The following is a 21829-nucleotide window of genomic DNA, read 5'->3' on the forward strand; positions in this document are numbered from 1 at the left end:
AACATAGTGCACAAATTATCGCCTTCTTATCTGCAAAACCGGCCTATGGTGCAATTCCATTAGAGCCCGCTGAAACTAGACCTAGATCCAATCTTCTGAGTCGAAAGTTGCTTTTCGAAGGTACAATCAGCTAAGCTAAACACCGACGAAACAACATTAATAGCTGGCACAGAATATTTTGGCGAAACCGCAGTTCAACCACGCGATCACATACCTGTCAACACCATGCGGAAATCACGCAATCACACACTTTCGCGGCCCTGGTAAGACTATCCACAACCACGCATAATCTTCTCACGTCTAACATAAGCGAAATATCATCGAATAACTCGGAAAAACTGAGCTTATTGCCAGATAAACACCTCTGGACTTTTCTGTTACACTCGTCTTATTCAAGTTCCCGGATGTACAGTCACACGGTCGGCGGATCACCTTAGCCTTGCTTTCACACCAGAAAAAAACTAAGTCTTGGCCCGGGTCAATGTTCACTGGCAATTTGGCTCTCACCTAATTCATTTGACTCCTAAGAGCCTGTTCCCGAGGCCAAAGACTTAGTGGTCACCTTAGAAAAGCGAACAATATCGTACCTTTCTGTCTCAGCCCGGATCAGGGTGATTGATCCGTTTAGCGAAATGAAACGAGAATATAATACGATATTGGACGATGCAGACTCTGCGAATCGTAATAACTTTGTCCCATCTCAGAGCTTTACATGATGCTCTCCGGGAAACTTTTCTCAAGGTGACCAATATATAAAACTAAACTGCTAAACAGGACCGAAACCAGCTTTTGGCGCGCGCTGATTTCAAATAACTGTCACTTGTGTTAAAGAAAGAATTGTGGGTAGAGTGAAAAAATCGGGGAGGGGGGAGAGGGCTTATTAAAGATAGTAATTTTGTCTACATCCACTTCTACCCAAATCCCTAACCACAAAACAAGCCAAAAAACAAAAGACATAAGCAAGCAACAAAGTAAACATATGTCAAGCTATTAGACAGGGGAAGTTGAGAAAAATTACAAAATGTTTTCTAACCCGGTTTTCATAACTCCAGGAAGAAGTATATTTCATTCTGGAAAAAGCGCCTTTCACCTGCCGTAGGACACGCAGGATATCACCTCGTTTTGATCTTTCAGGCTGATTTCATGATTCTGTTACAAGCTTTTGGTCGCATCTGTAGCATTTTAGTATGATTTTCAGTGCTATTTGCAGATTTCCTGTTGCAGTTTTAAGGGTACCAGATTGAGACTAGGGTAGGGAAGTGGTAGCCTGCGTAGCAAGCGTTTCCAATTGAGTTATTGCGCGAAAGTTAGAGCGGAAGCAAAAAAAGAAAAGGTGGAAGAGGGAGGGAGAGGGGAGTCAATCGTCAATCAATCCTTTTTTTTTTTTGCTCTCGTCCCGACGTTCTCGACGAACTCGCGCGGAAACGCTTGCTACGCAGGCTAGGGAAGTGGTAGGTAAGAACGCAGTTTTTCTTGTTTTGGAAGGGTCATATCAGGCTCTCAATGGGGTTATTCGCGATCGATAGGCGTAAAACGGCCAAAAATTTGGTCGATAGCCGTAAAATTGAAAAATTTTAACCGTTAGCCGTAAATAGGGTAAGAAAGAGTTAACCGTAAAATAAACTGTTCCCTAGATTTGTTATTTTAGGGAAGGTGCAAAACTCACTTATGTTTGCGTTGTTTATTTCCCGGCTACCCTTAACTCCGTACGCACGTTAGGCCAAGCACATTTTAGGTGTTGACCTAGACCTATGCTCCATTTCCGCCTCTCTCTCGAAGAACCAAGTTTTTTCCATAGCGAAAATACTGGGGTTTAATATTTGTGATTTTCAGGAGGTCGTGCCATCGAAATACTAGTGAAACAACACGCAGAGATGTCACTGTTTGTAAAACACGTTACCGATAAACAACAATTCCTTGTAACAATTCCCTGTTTTTCTCTGACGCTAAGGTAGGCACTACCATGCCTAGTCCCTGTACGGCGTCTTCCCACGCAACTGTCGGTCAAGGCATTTCGGTGGCGTATCTGAGAAAAAAACTCGCTCGGACCACGCGAAACGCATTAGCCGCGCGGAATAAAAAGGCCTATGGACAAGGCAACGGAAGACAGTCGTTCTTTACAATCCTTCGCTGTTATTAAAAACACTGGACACGGGAATTTTGTTATTGGCCGTTTTCACACTACAGCTAGAAATGGATTATCCGTCTGAGACTAGCCTTTGTAAAGCCGCCCCCTCCCCCACAGAAACCCTTCTCCGATTTTTTTCTGAGGGGAGGGGGTGGCTGTACACAGACAATCTGAAATGGATAATCCATCTTCAAACTGTCCGTCAAAATTGACGGATAAAATAAATTCAGGCAGATTGTTCATTCAAATTTAATACCATATCCATTTTCAAATTAACACTTTTTACCTATCTGACGCGAATTAGTAATGGTAACAGGACTGAGTGGAGTCCAATTCGGTCTGTAATCATACGAGTGATTAACAAAATCGGACGACCGCGTAGCGGGAGTCCGATTTGTTTAATCACGAGTATGATTACAGACCGAATTGGACGACACGAAGTTCTGTTACCAATTAATCATAACTTTAACAAAATTTGTGATATATAGGGCTCTTTTTAAATCAAAATACAAGAAATTCCAGGATTTTTTCGCTAGCAATGAAAAAAAAGCCATTTAAGCGCGCGCGTGATGGCGCGTACTGTCCAATTACTCAGGCATGACGCGTACTGTCCTATTAAGGCTGAAATCAGGGCAGTTGAGAACCAATCAGATTTGAGAATTTTGTTATAGTTATGATTATCAAACGGATAACCCGTCTCACACGAATAATCCGTCTCTAGTGTTAAAACAGCCATTTCTGTTAAAAATGAATGTCGCGCCCCGGCCTTAAGTTGGGCGTTCGCGTGTCAGCTTTTGCTTTTTACAGAGATTGTTTTAAATTGACCATTGAAATTTCTATGCGTATAATAATATTCAGGAAGTGAAATACTTTATAAAATTAAAAGTATGATCTATCAAATGTTAAATTTTTTTCAAAAGAATAGCTTATTTCATCCCGAGATGATCCAAAGACCTTTATTTTTCTTTTAAAGATAGAAAACTTTTTGAAACAAAGAAATTAATTTTTAACTTTTTTGTTAACCGTAAATGAAAAAAAAATGTTAGCCAATAACCAAGCCACCACTCCATTGAGACCCTTAAATTTGCATACCTGCTGGTCACGTGAGCGAAAAGGCTCCATCAACGACTAGGACGGGGGGGAGACTGGCACGATAAATTTACGAGTCCGCTGTTCCTAGCACTGTCTAAATCTTGTCCGATCTTGTTCACGTAGATGAACAGTAAACATGCATTATCCCGGATAATTTCAGTTGCATTTTAACTTCAATTTCTCATGATGATGTTATGTAAAGAACTAATTAGTTCAATGCTGTTCTCGCTAATAGCTGGAACCAAAGTAGACGTTGTTAATGTTTTGTTGGATGCCAGTAGCGTTGTTGGTCCATTGCAACACTTCTGGGAAAGCACTGGATTCTGCCCTCCAGATCCTCACCAAGACTTCCAAAAATTCATCTTTACAAACGATGAAATGCAGAACTTGGCGTACATTGGCTCTGTACCTAAAAAGGGAATAAAACAAGTGCGAATTCATTGGCTGTTAGACCTGATTTCTATGGAAAGAACAGTTGATCAGGACGTTGTCTACAACTTTACGTATCTGGACAACGCAATTAAGCTGCTTGTTGACAATGGCTTACGGCCTGGATTTGAACTGATGGGAAATCCATCTAACTTCTTTTCAGATTTCGATGACGTTCAACAAATATATGCTTGGAGAGGTCTTGTAGCAGCCCTAGGAAAACATCTGATAGGTGCTGTAACCAAACCTTTATCCAGTTGATCAATCAATCAATCAATCAATCAAACTAGAAATTGATTTAACTACGCTAGCCACACAGTAGCCTGTGAAAACATCCGTTTCTCCTCGCTCTTCGTCGCTGAGGACGTTTCGCGCGGAGGAATGTCTGCGACTCAGTCACAGAAATTCCATACTGATGATGCAAAATCAATGTTTACATAATAAATCCGGTAGTCATGGGGTTCCAAATATAAATATGTCTAATTTTGCGTGTCTTCTGGTCGATTTTGGTAAAGTGTTGTGTTGATCTGCCCACGAGCTGCAGCAAAACGCAAATGCTTCTTCTAGACTATATTCCACAAATATTGACTGTTTGTTAGAGATTCTTTGTGTTTACATTTGACCTTTTTGGTCTTTTGTCTTTTGTCTGTCATTTGTAAACAATAGCTAAAACAACATAACTGCTCTGTCGACCAATCAGCGCTTCTGACTGGATTCTGGACAGATTTTACGTCATCAGTATGGAATTTCTGTCGCTGAGTCGCGGACGTTCCTCCGCGCGAAACGTCCTCAGCGATGAAGAGCGAGGAGAAACAGATGTTTTCGCAGGCTAGCCACACACAACAAAAGCTCATTTCCAAGTGGGGCATAGGCAAACACACATTATTGATTTATTGGTTTGCCCAATATTGTATGTTACGACATTTTGATAGTAGTTAAGAAATAATTACAATATTGAACAGGAAGTCTCAAGAGGCATAGCCAGCATTTTTGCATAGAGGGGTTCCTAATGTGGTATTTTTGTCTAGATTGACAATCAATCTTCGGATGGTTTCCCAGAAAAGTTTATACTTTAGTCCTCAGAAATCCCGTTTTGTGATTCTGAGCACAAATTTCCAATGACAGCAGTGCCAAATAAAGCTAGCTTTTTTCACTTCCAGTGAAGAGATAGTGTGATAGACTTTATAATGTTTATGTTTTGGATTGTTAATTTTTTATCTCAGGTAATTTTTGTTTTTCTTTTGTTTTTGGGTATAGAAATGTATACTAATGCAGTTGAAACAAAAGAACAATAAAAATTCCCTGAGACAAAAAATTAACTACAACATATATGTTAATAATCGTTGAATACATTAAAACACACACTGTAGTCCTGTGATTTGCCGTTTACTCAGTTAGGGTATTAGCAAGAAAGAGACATCATGGATGCTTATGTGCAAAGGTGTCGATTGTTGGCCTTAGGGCCAATTTGCATAATGCAATGTTCCTCAGAGCAAGTGCAGCGGACTCTCGCTTCAGTCATGGTTGCCGACAAGTACTGTTTAAGTCTGCACAATGTGCTAAGCCATCTCATTTTCTTTAACAGCTAAAATCTCATTCCTCTTGAAACTATAGCCAGTGCCGCAGCCCAAGGGAGGGTTCCAGAACCCTGGAACCCTCCCTTGGCTATGCCACTGGTCTCAGATGACTTTCTGGGCTTATCCGGGAGACTCCCTGTCAATTTGCATCAATTTTATTTGATGACACAGATGATTTTGGCCAGGACTTAAGGTTTTACATCATCAATACAAAAATAAATAGAAGCAATATGGTGTTCACTGTTGGAACAAGTAAACAGTGATGAATAAGAAAGTGGAGCCCGCTTATCCAGTTTTTAAGGTAAAGATGGGGGCCAGTTTTAAAATTAACTTTTCTTGGCCCTGAGGATCTCAGTTTGGGCTAAAAGTAAGTGGGTGCCTGTTCCCCCCTCCTGCTTAGGCCCCTCCTCTTGATCTGCCACTGTTAAATTTTTATGGCAGATATTAAAATACTGTAAGATCCCCAAGAGAGCTTATGTTTTCTTCAAATTTTGAAGGAAGTCAGGGAGTATTTTAAACAAGGTGAGGGCCAGTGCCTTGTAAATGGTTTGGTGTGTATTGCAAAGGTTATTGAATGCTGACCTTATCTTAGGGGAAAAATTGAAAATCAACACCCCTTTTAAGGCACATAAACAGAAAATGGTGAAACATTATTTCATGCTATTTGGTTCAAACAGGTTGTTTTTTGTCTCTTTTCTTTACCTGGACATTCATAAAGCTAGAATTTGAGGGTAAACATGGTTCCAAGATTTGGTTAATGTTAAGTATATCAGGTGTAGTTTAGTTTCAGGTGTTTACAGTGGATCAGGTCCTGTACTTTCAGGTGCCATATCAAAGGACCACTATCCTGAAAGATACCCCATTTAAGGACTGAGCATCTTGAAAACTGGGTTTATAGCGTAAATATAGGGTTGTCCCAGGACCAATTATCATTGTGACATCGTATGGTAGTGTCATGTCACATAATAATAAACCTTTATTATTGTTATTATTATTATTATTATTATTATTATCATTATTATTATTATTACTCAAAGACATAAGATTAGCAAAAGCCAAGCAATTAGCTTTTGACTTTCAGTTAGTCAGTCAGTCAGTCAGTCAGTCGGTCTGTCTCAGTTATTCAGTAGGTAAAATTCTAGGTGACCAATAAATAATTATAAAGACAACTTCTGGTTCTAATAAAGACCAGTTAATTAAAGGGCAGCTTACTTAAGTTTCCTTCTCCTTTATAAGGCTTAGTGCACTTTACTGTCAACTCCCTCCTAACAGATACCTCTTTGTGGTGGCATTATTTCCTAAAATAGACTCTTAGAGTTGATCCATGCTGTTTTCCTTTCATTTTCTCTTATTCTCTCTGTTACTGGCCTGCAGCTCTCTAAGATGATAACCTTTAGCTGATTCTGAGAGGTGGCTGTATGAGGGAGAGTTGACTCTATTTTTATCTTTTCATCTCTGTGCAAGCTGCATGATTGAATTTGTAGGAATCTTTTTTAAATTGACCATGCTGCTGTTGTGATAGGGAATGTGTTTGCAATATCAATTGCCTAAAAGCAAAGAATTAACTATGCATTATTTTCTTAATTTTCTGAAGAGGTCTTTGGTGTAAAAGAAGTATCAGAGTGGAATTTTGAATCTTGGAATGAACCAGAGAATGAAAAGCATTTTGATGGCCTGCATGTGTCGACTGAAGGATTCCTTCGGTATTATGATGCATGTTCTGAGGGACTTAAAATTGCCCATCCTTCTTTGCGCCTTGGAGGACCCGCAGCAGGGCACCCAAGCACAGCTCCAATATTTTGGGTATGTTTAATCGTTACTTGTGTATCACTTTTCACTAATAAGTTATTGTTTTTCCATTTTTAGTGCAGGAAACTGTGGACCCTCCAAATGTGGGTTAACCAAAATTAATATAACTTGGGTCTCATGTGGTCCCATGCCAGGCTGCCCTTTTCCCACAATCCTTGAAGACAGTAGGTATTGATCGTCTCGGTTACAACTTGTGAGGTTGTTACATAAGTTAGAGTGTCTTTTATTCCCACCGACTGAGACAAGGCCATGGGACAAGGCTGATTTGGGTCTGTAATTGTCTTTTTTAATTTCAACTGATGACTGTTTGATCATTTTTGGTTCCTAACAATAAACTAGTGCATCAAATCCTTTTAACTGTACTTTACTATTGCCTCTACATGTTGGGTTACTTGATTATTGTGTTACTTTGTCATATAATAAACTAATTGCATTTCAGTCTTAAATTAAGATTTAATTATTTACTCTATCTGGTTTTAGAATAAGCCAGTTTCTGGATAATAACTTCTTTCTTTTCAGACTGTCATCACTGCAAATATATACATTTGCTGTGTATATTGTGTTACTTAGTCATGTATAATAAATTATTGTATTTCCTTGTTATTTAATTATTTACTCTATTTGGTTTCAAAATAAACTAGTTTGTGAAAGGTTTGAACCCAGGAGTCATTTCAAAAGTAGGTTGAGTTTGATCATCCGGGTGAACGTAGTCCTGAATAGGACTGTTGTTGTTGTTGACACTGACTGACGTTTCAACAACCTGTGCGGTAGTCATCTTCAGAGTCAAAGTGAGTTGTTTCACGTCGGTTGATGGTATTATACTCTGGTTATTGATCTGATTGGTCAATTACGTCGCGATGTTATTGTCGTCTGTCAGTTAAGCCGTGATGTTATTGGCTATGAAGACTCGTAATCAGTAATTGGTAATTTTCTGGTTAAAAACTTTTTTTTGTTTCACGCTGTCATTACCACAAAAAAATTAAAGCTAAAAGACAATTTCAATATTTTTTTAGTGAAAACTGTGGCTTAAACAGAGCCATACTTAATATCTGTTATGTTATATTATATAGCTGCCTTCTGCATTAGTGGGTAAGATGAAACAAAGCAAGTCCTGTGTCCCAGTTGGCTACCCTGTACAGACAAGATGGGTCTATCTTGCTTGCTATGGACTGCGTAGACTATATAGTAAATTGTTCAGTCATGATCGTTGATTATTGGCCGCGATCCTTTGTTTTGTGCATTTTTATGGGCCAAGATAGAAAAACAAAAACAAAAACAAAACTTGGCCAATATTCAGCCATCTTGATCTCACTCTTGGTAAATAATGCCTATAGATGTTTTGAAATGTTTTCTAAAAGACCTAAAAGTGTGATTTTATCTATTTTTACTTTGTAGACTTTGCTGCAGCACTGTTACAATGGAACTAACTTCTTTACTGGTGAGAGAGGGGTAAGGCTTGACTTTGTGTCATTTCACATCAAAGGCCAGGGACACTCTATGACCATTTTACATGATGAATATGTGACCCAAGAGGAAATGGCACAAAGGTTTCCTAAGTACAAGAATGTACCTGTGTACAATGATGAAGGAGATCCACTTGTTGGATGGAGCAAAACTGAAGACTGGAGAGCAGATGCAACATATGCAGCTATTGTTGTCAAAGTAAGGAAACTTGATATAAGCTCAGTATAGACTACTGTAACAGAACAGCCTAAAAGAAATCATGATCTTGTAGTTAGATGCAACACCTTCGAATTCACAAATGAATCAAGGCAAAACAACTTTTAAAGGTACCCTTTCTTGAAGAGATGGGTTTTTAGTTGACTTTTAAAGGCACTGATGTCGGCAGCCTTTCTTAAAGAATCTGGTAGCTCATTCCAAAGCCTTGGTCCAGGGATGGGGAACGCCCTATCTCTGTAAGTCACAGTTCTAGATCTCGGAACACTTAAAAGAACGATGGAGTGAACTAAGGTTTCAGCAGAACCTTGATCTAAGAATTTTGTAACGTTCCCTATGTTTCGAAGATGGTGTTGGGAGGTTTTACATATCATACCTATGAGTTTATCCATTGCCACATCCTGGTCAAGTATCACTCCCAAGTTTCTCACAAAGGGCTGGTGACTAATAGTTTCAACTCTTACTTGAATGGAAGTGACCATTGGCCGTCATCGATGCTTGGAGCTTAAAACCAGCTCTGTTTTTTTTTTATTTTACGGATCAAGGGCGAAAAGTAGTTGTTTTCAAACCTTAGCCTTGGGCCTGTGTTGCTCAAACCTTGTAGCCACGTCACTCTTGCTATCACAGCTAGCTCATACTTTAAATCTCCCATTGATAATGACAGCGAAGAATTTATTTCATTTGGATCCTTGGTAAAGTCATCGCAGTACATGCTTGTAGCTTAAGGTATTTATCAGATGACAATTTATTTTTGCTATTAGATACTGGCACAGCATCAAGAGATGTTATTAAAACATAACTTCAGTATCAGGTACAATATTTAACCATTTAAGTCCCTACCTTGTGAGCAGAGGTTTCTTTCTTGTATGGCTTTTAGCGTTTACGAAATCCTTCGCGTGGCAAAAAACGACAGGGTCATTAGCAGAATAGCAATCTGCTGACTTCCTTTATTTGATTCTCGCTAGATCGTAAATGAATTCTGTCGATGGTAAAAAATAGCGTTTAGGACATGCTTTAGGAGCTATGTCCTATAGGTGTAACATCATTTAGACACTGTATCTCCTCAGTTCAATGAGTCTAAAATTTCAAAGAAAAACCTCCAAATCGTTCTGCTATGACTCTGAAGTTTTTTTATTTTTCGAAGTCCAAAAAATTCTCACTTCGTAATAATTCAAATTTAAAGTAGTGACTGAACGTGTCTTGGAATAACTGTTATTCTTACTCTTTCCAGATACAGCCTACTAAGTAACGATAATGGGTTTATTGGTTATCCTCCATCTTACTTCCGTCAACGCACACTGTTAGCTCGATTCCAAATGAACCACTCTCATCCCAGAAAGGTTGAATTTTTGAAGAAACCTGTTCTTAGTGCAATGGGACTGCTGGCTCTGTTAGGCGATCAACAAATCAAAAGCCTTGTTACAACTCACAACAGTGACAACGATGTTGGAGTAATGGCATCTGTTCGGAAGCCTCAAATGTACTCTGACATTACTGATTGGGAATTGGTAGCCATCCTGTACAACAGCAATGACACATCAGGGAGAACTGCTATTTCACAAGTGATCGTGTCTGTAGTGAATTTACCAGTAAAAGAGGATTTAGTTTTTGTCGTATATAAGCTGGATAATGCCCGTGGTAATCCATATCAGCTGTGGAAAGAGATGGGATCACCTGCGTTTCCTAGTGATGATCAGTTTAATGAGCTTCGTCGTCACCAGGTGAAAAAACCATGATATTTATTACTTATGCCTTGCGCTTTTATCCACTAAAAACAAAACGGGCTTCTTGTTGTTTCGGAAACTATATATTGAGTAGTGTGCTGGTGTGAGTTTTGTTCAGTGTTTTCAGTCCCGCTTTTGGTTATGTTATTTGGTGATTGTACCCGTCCGCAACACCAAGACACCCCAAGAATTATCTCTAATTTTCCAAACTTTGGAAATATGAAAATTAGCATAAAATGATTAGCATTTTCGGGTATATCCAGTTTAGTACCCAGGCGTTCGATCCCTTACCGGTCACGCGAAATTTGTCACATGCCGTCAGCTTTTACAAGTCCCACGCCGCGAGAAGAGAACGCTGAACGCCTTACGCCTGATGGCTAACTAGAAAAAGCGTCTTTTTTGAAAGTTTTAACTAGTCGAACCAAGTACTTGATCGTTCGACAGCGTTTTATTTAGTCGCAAGATGTACCTTTTAATTCTTTTAATTGACAGAATAGACAGACTGCAGCTAAGCTCGTCAATTTTCCATTACTCGTAGCTCGATACTCAACTCGCAACTCTTAACGCGCCACTCCCAACTCCCATTTCCACATTCTCGCATTCTAGGCCCACCCGTTTTGATATTGTTTCGAATTGTCACAACATTGTTTAGATATTGATTCGAACAGTTCCAACATTGGTAACATTGTTGCAACAGTTTTTACGCTAAGGAACGTCGGTACATGCAGATGGTCTCCTGCTTCGTCAACCCGGGTATCCAGTGTCGATGAATATCTCTCGTACTGTGTCCTGCGTAGTGTGCTTCCACTTCTTTCAAATTTGCTAGTCAGTACTGCTGATTTATGGATTTTCCGTAGACAAGTGCTGTACTCTTTGCTCCTTCTTGCCGTGCATTATAATACGATAATGTACCTACACTGTTGTTTCTTTTTAAATCATTTTAGGAACCTGTCAGAACCATTGGTCCCAGTAGTCTATCATCAAATCCATTCAATATATCACTGGATGTTCCATTGCCAGGAATAAGTTTGATGCATGTCTGTGCAAAGACTACAGCACCTCCACCTAAGGTGATTAATAACAGTGTTTATTTAGTGAAAAGTGCTCCTTATTTGTCTGCGTATGTTATCTATAACAGTAACCGGCTTAGGGATCCACAATCCGCTTTCCGGTTTCCCTCTTCGCTGCTACAAGCCGTTCAGTGGAAATTTTTCTTTTACTTGCAAAATAGGTTTCCTACAGAACACAGATTAGAAACCTTTTAAACGTCTTTCTAAAACGGACGGATGTTTGAAAACGGGCTAGTTAACCTTTTACTTCTTTTAAAGTTGTTTAACGGATGCTGGTTTTTCAAAAACATCTTGGACAACTGTTCAAATGGTTAAATTAGAAGGCTTTTTAAAAGAAGATTGAAACGGATACTCTGAGTTTTCCATTTGAAACGATAAAGCCTCTGTGTACGCATTTTTTCAGTTATAGTTCCTCTAAACCTCCTTTCTCTCCTAGCAGAGATCTTTTGCAAAGGTCTCCATCAGGGGCATTTTGGTAAGGTCATCGGTCAGAAGTTGTCTCGCCCCGCGCTTGTTCTTGTGGTCGACGTATCGTCAAGTCTATTTGATTTTCTCAAAATGCTTTTAATCAACGTCCAAAATGGTCGCATTTCATGGCAACATAGCACGGATTCAAGTGCGTGTTTCTTAAAAACTGGTCTCCTCCGTATTTTTTCTAAATCCTTTAATAGTAGACCATAGTACACGTAGCAGGTCATTAATCCCAGCGTTTGCGTACATGATTTGCTTTGTGTGCACAGGTTGTAGGTATTAGACTGATCACTGTGTCTTCTTATGAGGTGTTAGTGACGTGGACAGATGTGCCGTCAAGGTAACAATTGTCAGTTTTATTCTTCACTGTAACTATAACTTCAACCGTAATAGTGAAACCACAATGCCCAAAACTTGGTGGAAACCGCCAAAAACCGCAGATTCGGCTTTTTCAAAACATTTTATGGATGTTCTTGTTAAAGTTTAACTATACGGACTTTGGAGGACAGACAGGGAGCAGTATGCAGGATCAAATGCTGCGACTGCCAGGTCACTAACATTGGTGAAACCGGCAGAAACCTTGGCACGCGACTGACTGAACATAAACGAGTGACAAGAAATGGTGATGTCAACAATCACGTTGCTGAACTCCATTTACAGGCGAAACATCAAATCGACTTGGACTCTGCAACATGTATTATTTATTCTACAGTCTACTCTCAACGACTTGCTTTAGAGCCCTGGTTTACTAACTTAGAGCAAATGCCCCTGAATCGTAGTCAACATTTACCGGCGCCGACAAAACGACTTTTTGACGGACTCAAGCAAAACTTACTACGAGAGAATGACTGGACAGCCGACAATTTGACTAGAAACGTATGACAATAGACGGATCGGAACGCACCAATGACGTCACAGCTCAACTAACAGACGATCAACAACATCGCCGCTTAATTAACCAATCAGATCAATAACCAAGGTTTAATACTATCAACTGACATAATACAACTCACTGACTGACCGCACAGGTTGTCGAAACGTCAGTCGCTGTCAACGACATTCCCATTGAAGACTACGTTTACCCGGACGATCATGCTCAGTCTACTTATGAAAGTTTTAATTTCTCCAAAAAATGTACCTTATTAATAATCAACGCAACAAATAACTATCAAAAACCGAAAAACCACCTTCCTTTTTTCGGAAATTTAAAACTGACCAATGGCAAAAGGAAAACAGCGTCAATCGCTGCAGCAAAGATGGCTTTATTAAACAGCCAACACCATATCATCTTAACGATTTCAACAGAGTTGTTGTGACGTGATATATTCTCTAAGACTTCCAAACTAACCTGTGTTTGAGAACACCAATTGTTCATGATTCTAGTTACTGTCCACCATAAACCCAACACTTCAGCATTGGTTCCCTTGTCCCAAGCACATGTTGTACTTGCATGGCCTGTGCAACAGTAGGCGGGCATACTTGAACGTTTGTTATTGTGGTTCGCTTTGTAGATGCATTCGCTCCTTTGAAGTTTTATACTCAGTCAAGAGTTCACATGGACCCTTCAATCGAGTAAATGAAATCGACATAATTTTTACCAGCTTTCATCATGTGTTATCTCAAGGTGAGTTCATGAGGTGTTAGAAGTACGTTCGAATCTTATAGACGTATAATAAAGCTATAGAATTGCTGCGTTTTATATGATCAAAAACTTATTGTTTACCCGCTTAGCTTTACTCGAGTTCATTATTATTGGCGCCATTTTCTGATATCAGAAATTCCTGGTTTTCGGACACGAATCCCATAAGTGTCAGTCTTGTCACGGTCTTGTCTTGTGCAATATCTTTTCTTGTCTTGGGTCTTGTCTTGTGTCTTGTCTATTCTTGCCTTGTGTCTTGTCCTTTTTTGTCTAGTGTCTTGTCTTGTTTCGTCTTTTTTCGCGTTGTGTTCTATTGTCTTGACTTGTCTTTGATCTCGTACCCAGATCTCTAATGACAAAGGCGAAGGCGGAATCTGGTCAAGTGAGAAAATTCAATTTTTTGGATTGGCTAGATTGTGAGCGAATGACGCGAATGTTGTCTCCTGCGCGCGCTATGGCGTCTGCACAAAAGGTCATTCTTTGCAAAGTCTTCAGTTCTGTTCAAAAAAGAATTTCACTGAAAAAGTAGTTTTCCGTCTCAATATAAATTGTAAACCATTTTATCTTATCTTTAAAGACTTTTCAAAACTCGCTCTATGTAAGAGATAAAGCCCGAGAACGGAGGTATTAAATATCAATAAAGACTTTTAAAAAGGATAAAAAAAACTTCTCACCAAGAAACTGACGCGTACTGCCTTAAGGCTTTAGCGCGCGCTATGATAATTACTAAATTTAAACAGGAGCCCATTTTAAAGTAACTGTTGAGTTGAATTTGATGTTACAAAGAACAACAACAACAAATTAGTTGGTTCATACTTTCAGCGGTTACCACTAGCACGCGCCCTCGAAGGGTTTTTTTTTCTCTTTGTTGAAACCTGAGTTTTCGTGGACGTCAATCAACTGTTTCCATGATTTTCTCACGCGCGCTGACAGAGGTTCCTTCATTGCTGAATGCAGGGCAAAGACTTATAAGAATAATTTCGAATGACGACGGCGTTTTTAATTATTGAATTAAGATGAAGGATTACATTGGTAAAACAACGAGGTCTCTGCGAGCTGAGTGAAATAGCCGAAACACTCTCTATTTACGTAAACGTTTTCAGGTTGTTTATTTATTTGATTGTATGAAAACACGGGAGCCGTGGACGAATTGCCAAGGAGTAGAAATTCAAAGAAACGAAAGATATCACACCGACAAGGGAGAGAAACGTTTCCTCTAAATGGAGGCTGTTTTCGAAAATGAATTTTGTAACCTGCAGATCTACTTATCATTCTTCAAGTTATCGAATAGAATCCAGAACTAGCAAGAACTCGCAGAAAACCATTTGAGGACGCGTGTTAGTGGTAGCCGCTGTAAGATGTGCGTATGACCACGTTTTGTTAGAAAAAACTTTACGGCTCTATCAAATTTGCTGTTTAACACGGCGAAAAACGGCAGCGATTTTGAGGATTTATTTGGAGCATGCGCTCTTTCGTCGCCTGTCACATTCCTGACAGGAGATCACGTGTACAAATCGGATTTGACCAGACCAGATCTCGCCTTCGGCTTCGTCAACAAGAGCTCTGGGTACGAGATTAGATTTGTCTTGTCTTTTACCTTCCTTGTCTCGCCTTGTAGTCGTCTTGTGTTTTCTTGTCTAGAGTTTTGTCTCTTCTTGTCTTGTCTTGTTTGTCTTGTCTCATCCTGTCTCGTCTCTTCTTGTCCTGTCTTGTCTTGTCTTGTCTTGTCTTGTCTTGTCTCATGTCATCTCGTTCCGTCTTGCCGTGTTCTGTCCTGTCCTATCTTGTCTTGTCCTGTCCTGTCCTGTCCTGTCCTGTCCTGTCTTGTCTTATCTTGGCCTGTTCTGTCCTGTCCTGTCCTGTCTTGTCTCATCTCGTCTCGTCTCGTTTCTTCTTGTCTTGTCCTGTCTTGGCAAACGTTTTTGAGGGACGCAAGTCAACCGGAAGTGCACTTTTTTGCATTCTTGGGCAGTGGTTTTGCACAAGTTCTTGGGGGGGGGGGGGGGGGAATCGTCTCTAAAAGCGTAAGCATAAGGACAAAGCAGTACAAATTTGCTAGCGTCAAGGCATACTAAAAGGGAAAAGGCCTCACTTCCAGTGACGTACGTCATTTTTTTTTGCAGATGACAGAAGGCACGCTCAAGGATGGTATGTTATTGTGGCCTTGGATTTTTGGGGAAGACGCAGTCTTCCTTCAGATCCAGTTATCCAGAGGATACACCCATCACTTGAATTCTGATTGTTTTCAGATACTTTAGTAAAAAGGCCAGTTAATTCACTTCTTAGAAAAACAAGGAACATTTAGATCGATTATTGGCATGTAGAGAGTATGCAAAAATATTAAATTGCTACACTACAAGGCAAAGGATAACTCACTTTCTTGCAAATGTGTTTTACCTCAATGAGCAAAGACCAGCTTTTTGAAAATATGTGCTACAAGTAAATCGAAAGATCTCAAGAACTACAAAACGTAAGAAAATAAATTCATAATTGAGACCTTGACGCGTGGCGGGAAAAATTACTTCCGGTCACCGTGCCAGACGCTTCCATAGTCCTTGCGTGAAGTCCCCATTGCTTCATTTCATACTCTGGGAGGATTGACACGAGTCTGCATGTTATTACTGGATTATTGAGATTTTCTTAGTATTCTATTTCCCAACACTCTTACTTGCACTCATTGTTTAATATAGGCGTGGGAGCATTAATCTCGCCGCTTCTCTCGAGTTTCCACCTCGGGGAACATAGAAAAACCCATTCCCTACAGGCTAAAGCCTTCTAAAACTATAAAACCTGTCGCTTGAAACAAATTTATTAAGTCGTTGAAGCCTGGAATATCATAGCCCAGTGGAGTTAAGACAACAGAACCGATTCGGGCGGCGAAGATCCCTCAGTTGACGTTTCCGTGAAGCATCAACGGGAAAGGTGAAAACAAAACGTTTTAGTTCATTAAGAGTATCCCATTCTAAGGTATTGGAACTCAGGTGAACTTGAGCCAACCGAGCTGATGCCCCTGCTAGGTTGAGAACTATAGCCAGTAAGTTAGTAGCACAAAGCCATATATCACTGAATCCAAGCCACATGATCTTGTAGCTTCAGAAAACAATATCAGCTGTCGTAGACGCTCGTCAATCGCCTGGAGGGTTCCGCTGTCCAGACAAGCAGACTCGCATACCCCGCCCACGATATCTGTTGGCATGGAAAACATCAGGCCCTCTCAACAGGCTCGCAATCTTGGCGTGATTTTTGACGACACAATGTCATCTTCACCTCATGTTAATACAATAGTTAAGGGTGCCTTCTATCACATACGAAATATTTCTAAAATAAGAAAATATATCAGTACAAGTACAACAGAAATTCTAATTCACAGTTTTGTTTGCTCGAAGTTGGACTTTTGTAATTCTCTTCTTTTTGGTGCCCAAAAACGGGACATAGCTAAGTTGCAGTCCGTTCAGAATGCGGCTGCTCGAATTATCGCCGGTCTCAAAAAACGAGATCACATCACCGAGACTCTAAGAGATCTTCACTGGCTTCCTGTTGAGGAGAGAATTGTTTTTAAAATAAATTTAATAACTTTTAAAACATTGAATGGCTCCGGTCCCCGTCAAGCAAGGACATTACGGTCATCAAGCGATCATTTACGCCTTGAAGAACCAAATTTTAACATGAAAACTTATGGCCAGCGAGCGTTTTCCGTTGCTCCCCCCCGACTATGGAACAAGCTCCCCTTTGAATTCGAGCTTGTTCTGATGTTAATCTTTTTATATCTAGGTTGAAATCGTTTCTTTTTAAAATGGTATATGACATTTAGTTTCGTCATATTTGTTTTTGTTTTTGATTTTGTTTTTTTTTTGTTTGTTTGTTTTTTGTTTCTTTCCTTTTTAAGAAGTGTACAGTAGGGTTATATGTAAGCTTGTACTTAATGATATTCTTATGTCCTTTTTTACATTGTAAAGCGCGTAGAACAGCGATGTATAAGCGCTATATAAATTCCATTATTATTATTGTGAAAGGTTTGAACCCAGGAGTCATTTCAAAAGGTTGAGTTTGATCGTCCGGGTGAACGTAGTCCTGAATAGTACTGTTGTTGTTGACAGTGACTGACGTTTCGACAACCTGTGCGGTAGTCATCTTCACCGTACATCAGAGGCACCTCTGAAACTATTACACGTATGTTACAACCTTACAATATACGTGTTACGCACAAACCGATAACCACTTTACGGCGACTGCTTCCTAATGTCAAGGACAAAGACAAACCGGAGGACAGACAGGGAGCAGTATACAAGGTCAAATGCTGCGACTGCCAGGCTTCTTACATTGGTGAAACCGGCAGAAACCTAAGAACGCGACTGACCGAACACAAACGCGCGACGAGGAATGGTGACGTCATCAATCACATTCGCTGAGCATCATTTAAAGACGAAATATCAAATTGACTGGGACTCTGCGACATGTATGACGTATTCTACAGACAACTATCAACGTCTTACTTTAGAAAGCTGGTTTACTAACTTAGAACAAACGCCACTGAATCGTAGCCAACAGTTACCAGCGCCGTACAAACGACTTATTGACGAGATCAAGCAAAACTAACTACGAGAGAACAACTGGATAACTGACAATTTGACTAACAATAGACGACTGTTTAACTGTGACAATAGACGGATCGAAACGCACCAATCACTGATTACGAGTCTTCATAGCCAATAACATCACGGCTTAACTGACAGACGACAATAACATCGCGACATAATTGACCAATCAGATCAATAACCAGAGTATAATACCATCAACTGACGTGGTACAACTCACTTTGACTCTGAAGATGACTACCGCACAGGTTGTCGAAACGTCGGTCACTGTCAACAACAACAGTCCTATTCAGGACTACGTTCACCCGGACGATCAAACTCAACCTTTTGATTATTATTATTATTATTATTATTATTATTATTATGGAGTTACCGCCTTTCTCTTATAACTGCAGCGTTGGCAGAACCGAAAATCAAAGTCATTCGCATGACTACAACATTGACATCTTACAGAAACAACACACAGGTTAGCCACCCTTGAAAGGTCGTACAAAAAATGGATCAAAATGGAAAAAGAAACATCATAAGAAGCACGAAAACATTTTTATTGTATTCGTCCACCGTTTGAGGCTTAGAGTAAGGCGCGCGATTAAGATCTTCTTGTATCTGACCATTACGGCAATCAATGTACAACAAACACAGGATTCCTGATGAACGAAAGAAATTGGTTGCCACTAATCCTGTTGATTGAAAGACAAAAGGAGAAATCTTCAAACCGAAAAGAAGTGTGTTGTAATGGAAATACGAGCAACCACGCTGGATCCCAAAGTAGGCTCTACTTTTTTCAGCCAACAAAAGGTGGTCATGTCCAGACCTCTCGTCATGGACGGTTTGATAAGATTGTCGGCTAACATACCGGGGCAAGTGAGAGTGTCGTCCAACTTGAATGGAGCATTAACCATCCAAAGATTAAGGAAACGGGCGTCATGACCTAGCCTTTGCTGGTTCAACAATCAATAATAGTACGAGGTGGGGTAGACGAACCTAACCAACGTACACTACCACGGATATAGCACCAGAGTGGATCCTATCAAGCAATGTCTTGCGTTCAAACTTAGCAAAAGGTCTACATGAAAGATTATTTTTAAATTGAGTGGGTAGCGGGCGAGCTGAGTCATGCGCTTTCCCTTTGAAGTTACCACTAAAGGAACGAAAAAGTCCTCAACCGATACTTTGTTCCAAATCTAGCGCAAGACCCGAAGTTGCTGAGGAGTCGGATCATCGCCAAAATCTCTTCCCAGCTTTCCACGTGGGTGTGTAGTTCCCCAGCTCGAAAGTGATCTGGGCCTCTAAACTGTAATTCTAAGACACTCCCAGGGCCATCAACCAGAATGAATTTATGGAGTCTTCATCGGTATTGTTGTAACCCCCTCACTGCCCCCAGAACGATCTCTCCATTGAAAAACCCAGTGAACATATTGAGGTGGTGAATGAACACCAGCTAAGAGAGCAACGTCAAAAAATTGGTCGAGATCGCATCCCTATGCCAAGTGAAAAGTACCCTGGTAAAAATACAAAGGGTAAGAATGTTTGAGTGAGAATGTCAAACAACTAGCTATAACGTTTCCGCAATTGTATTTCGCTGCAGCCTAAAGGTTGAGAAAAGGAGACTTGGCGATAATGATAGTCAAAGAAAACAATCATTCGTATGGCAAAAACAAGTATTTATTCTCCAAGTATCACTGATCAACGAGATTGTTGTACACATAAACAAGTTCAGTTCAGCTACTTTTTTTCCTATTACTATTCGCAGCATTTTGCCCTACCCGGGAGTATGACGCCCATATCTCTCTTCCGTTTATAACAAGTCAACCTAGTATGATCAAACTTCTGGCAATAATAGCAACGAATAGGTATATAGGGGGCTAGGTCCACCTCAGATCTCGGTCTGCTGAAACTCGTCCTTGACGGTTTTGCGCCGGTTACTCTTCTCAACCTTCGCCATAATATCTAGGATTTTTTCCTGATCCTTATCCACTAAGAAAGGTAAAAGTTATTCGCAAAACTGTTCTAGAAATCAGAACAGCTATTTAGTTTGGAACGGACGGTCTCACTCGTTAGTCTGTAATAATTCGCCTTCTCATTTATGTATCATGAGCGGCAGTCTTTATGGCTTCCAGCATTTCCATCGCCTCAAAACAAGAGAACTCGGAAATCGGACGAGAAGCCAAGTTTGTAGACTGCGAGCAGTCCGTCTTTTCTCTTAAGATCCGTCGAGTTCTCAGACATGGTGCGTTTTGGCACAAAGAACGCTTTAAGCCAAAAAGGGACTGGGGCGAGACGATTATGTTTCTTCCGTCTCGGGCTTACGCCCTCGTTTCTCGCGGCTGGCGGCTTCGCCGCTCGCGCGTCCTAGCCGAGCGACTTTGAAGAAAATAAGAGACTGCTCGCAGTCTACCAATAAAGGGAGTCGGTCATACAAAATCGGAGAACAGCCATTAAACACCAAGCGTTCAGTGTAATACTATTAAGGACCCCTATCGCTAAAAACACAGTTCATCATTTCGAGCTCCACAGTGATTCTTGTAAACATTTTAATTACAAGTGATCACCACAAGGTCCTTCACCAAAAGAACAAGACTCTGTGGGAGCGTATATTTGGACGTCGATGTATTACGCGAGTGTGAAGTTGTTTATGCGTATTAGGGATGTGTGAGTAGTGCAGTAGAGTTGTATACTTTAGGGGTTGGTTGAGATGTGTGAAGTGGAAGGCGGGGAGTTATATTGGACGTGGATTGATTGGTAAGATAATGGCTGTAGTTTGTTAATCATTGAAACTGGTTTCTTGTAGAATTTAATATGAAGTAACAAAAAATGATTTCTTTGGAAGGTAAAAGTGATTTAAGGTGTCGCAGTTAGGTAGTTGGGAGTACTGTACAGTACCGCAAATGATCCCCAACCGCAAATGATCCCCAAAATGGACCGCAAATGATCGTCGACCGCAAGTGATCCCTTAACTCGACCGCAAATGATCCCGTGAAAACTTGAGGAATGGAATGGATTTTATGGGACTGATTACAAAAAAGGACTGATTATAAAAAAAAAACCTTTTTCTCTCGCTTTTTAAAGAAAAAGGCAAGGAGGACGCTACATCTCAGGTCAATTTATACAAGGCGAAAAAAAAATTGAATAAATCTGAAAAGGTATGGTATTAACCGTATACTTCTCCCTTTGTCGATTGCTTCAATTTTTTTTTTCAAGAATGTTTCGTCTTTTGAAAACTTTAAGACAGGCAGGACGTTACGCAGAAAAAACTCAAGCTCAACTTTTCTACTGAGGAATCCAAAGCCGGGCACCCTCTACATAACAAGAGCTTTATTGACTTTACTGATCTTTTTGAAAGCGTGAAATTAATCAGCCAGAATATTTAATTTTGATTTTTCTCTGAAATGTTAATTTTACGTGATAAACAGCAAGACATTTGTTCGTAACTTAGGTACCCGTTACGGAACAAGGCATGATTTAACATAAACATAAGTCAAAATGCCCCCGAACTTATCAATGTCCACAGGTTTCGATTTATTTCGAAATAGCAACTTTCTTACAGCTCATGAACGTGTTGTGAATAGTTATATTGGCGCTAATATAAGCGGTAGTTATCGCGTGACAAAACATCGT

General features: G+C 40.1%; 1 protein-coding gene across 1 annotated transcript; it reads left to right on the forward strand.

Annotated features, from left to right (window-relative positions):
• Positions 1-3288: 3288 nt before the first annotated feature.
• Positions 3289-16118, forward strand: LOC140941218 (alpha-L-iduronidase-like). Its single transcript, XM_073390199.1, has 9 exons — positions 3289-3881; positions 6821-7029; positions 8431-8697; positions 9474-9523; positions 9944-10433; positions 11381-11506; positions 12247-12317; positions 13489-13601; positions 15740-16118. The coding sequence occupies exons 1-9, from the start codon at positions 3404-3406 to the stop codon at positions 15853-15855; spliced, it is 1920 nt and encodes a 639-aa protein (XP_073246300.1). The 5' UTR covers positions 3289-3403; the 3' UTR covers positions 15856-16118.
• Positions 16119-21829: the final 5711 nt, after the last annotated feature.

The sequence above is a fragment of the Porites lutea genome, chromosome 6 (genome assembly GCF_958299795.1).
Source record: "Porites lutea chromosome 6, jaPorLute2.1, whole genome shotgun sequence".
NCBI lineage: Eukaryota > Metazoa > Cnidaria > Anthozoa > Scleractinia > Poritidae > Porites > Porites lutea.

Coding starts and splice junctions, on each gene's coding strand:
- LOC140941218 (XM_073390199.1), top strand. CDS start 3,404: ATGATGATGTTATGTAAAGAACTAATTAGTTCAATGCTGTTCTCGCTA. Junction 11,507..12,246: donor CTACAGCACCTCCACCTAAG/GTGATTAATAAC, acceptor TTGTGTGCACAG/GTTGTAGGTATTAGACTGAT. Junction 13,602..15,739: donor TCATCATGTGTTATCTCAAG/GTGAGTTCATGA, acceptor TTTTTTTTGCAG/ATGACAGAAGGCACGCTCAA.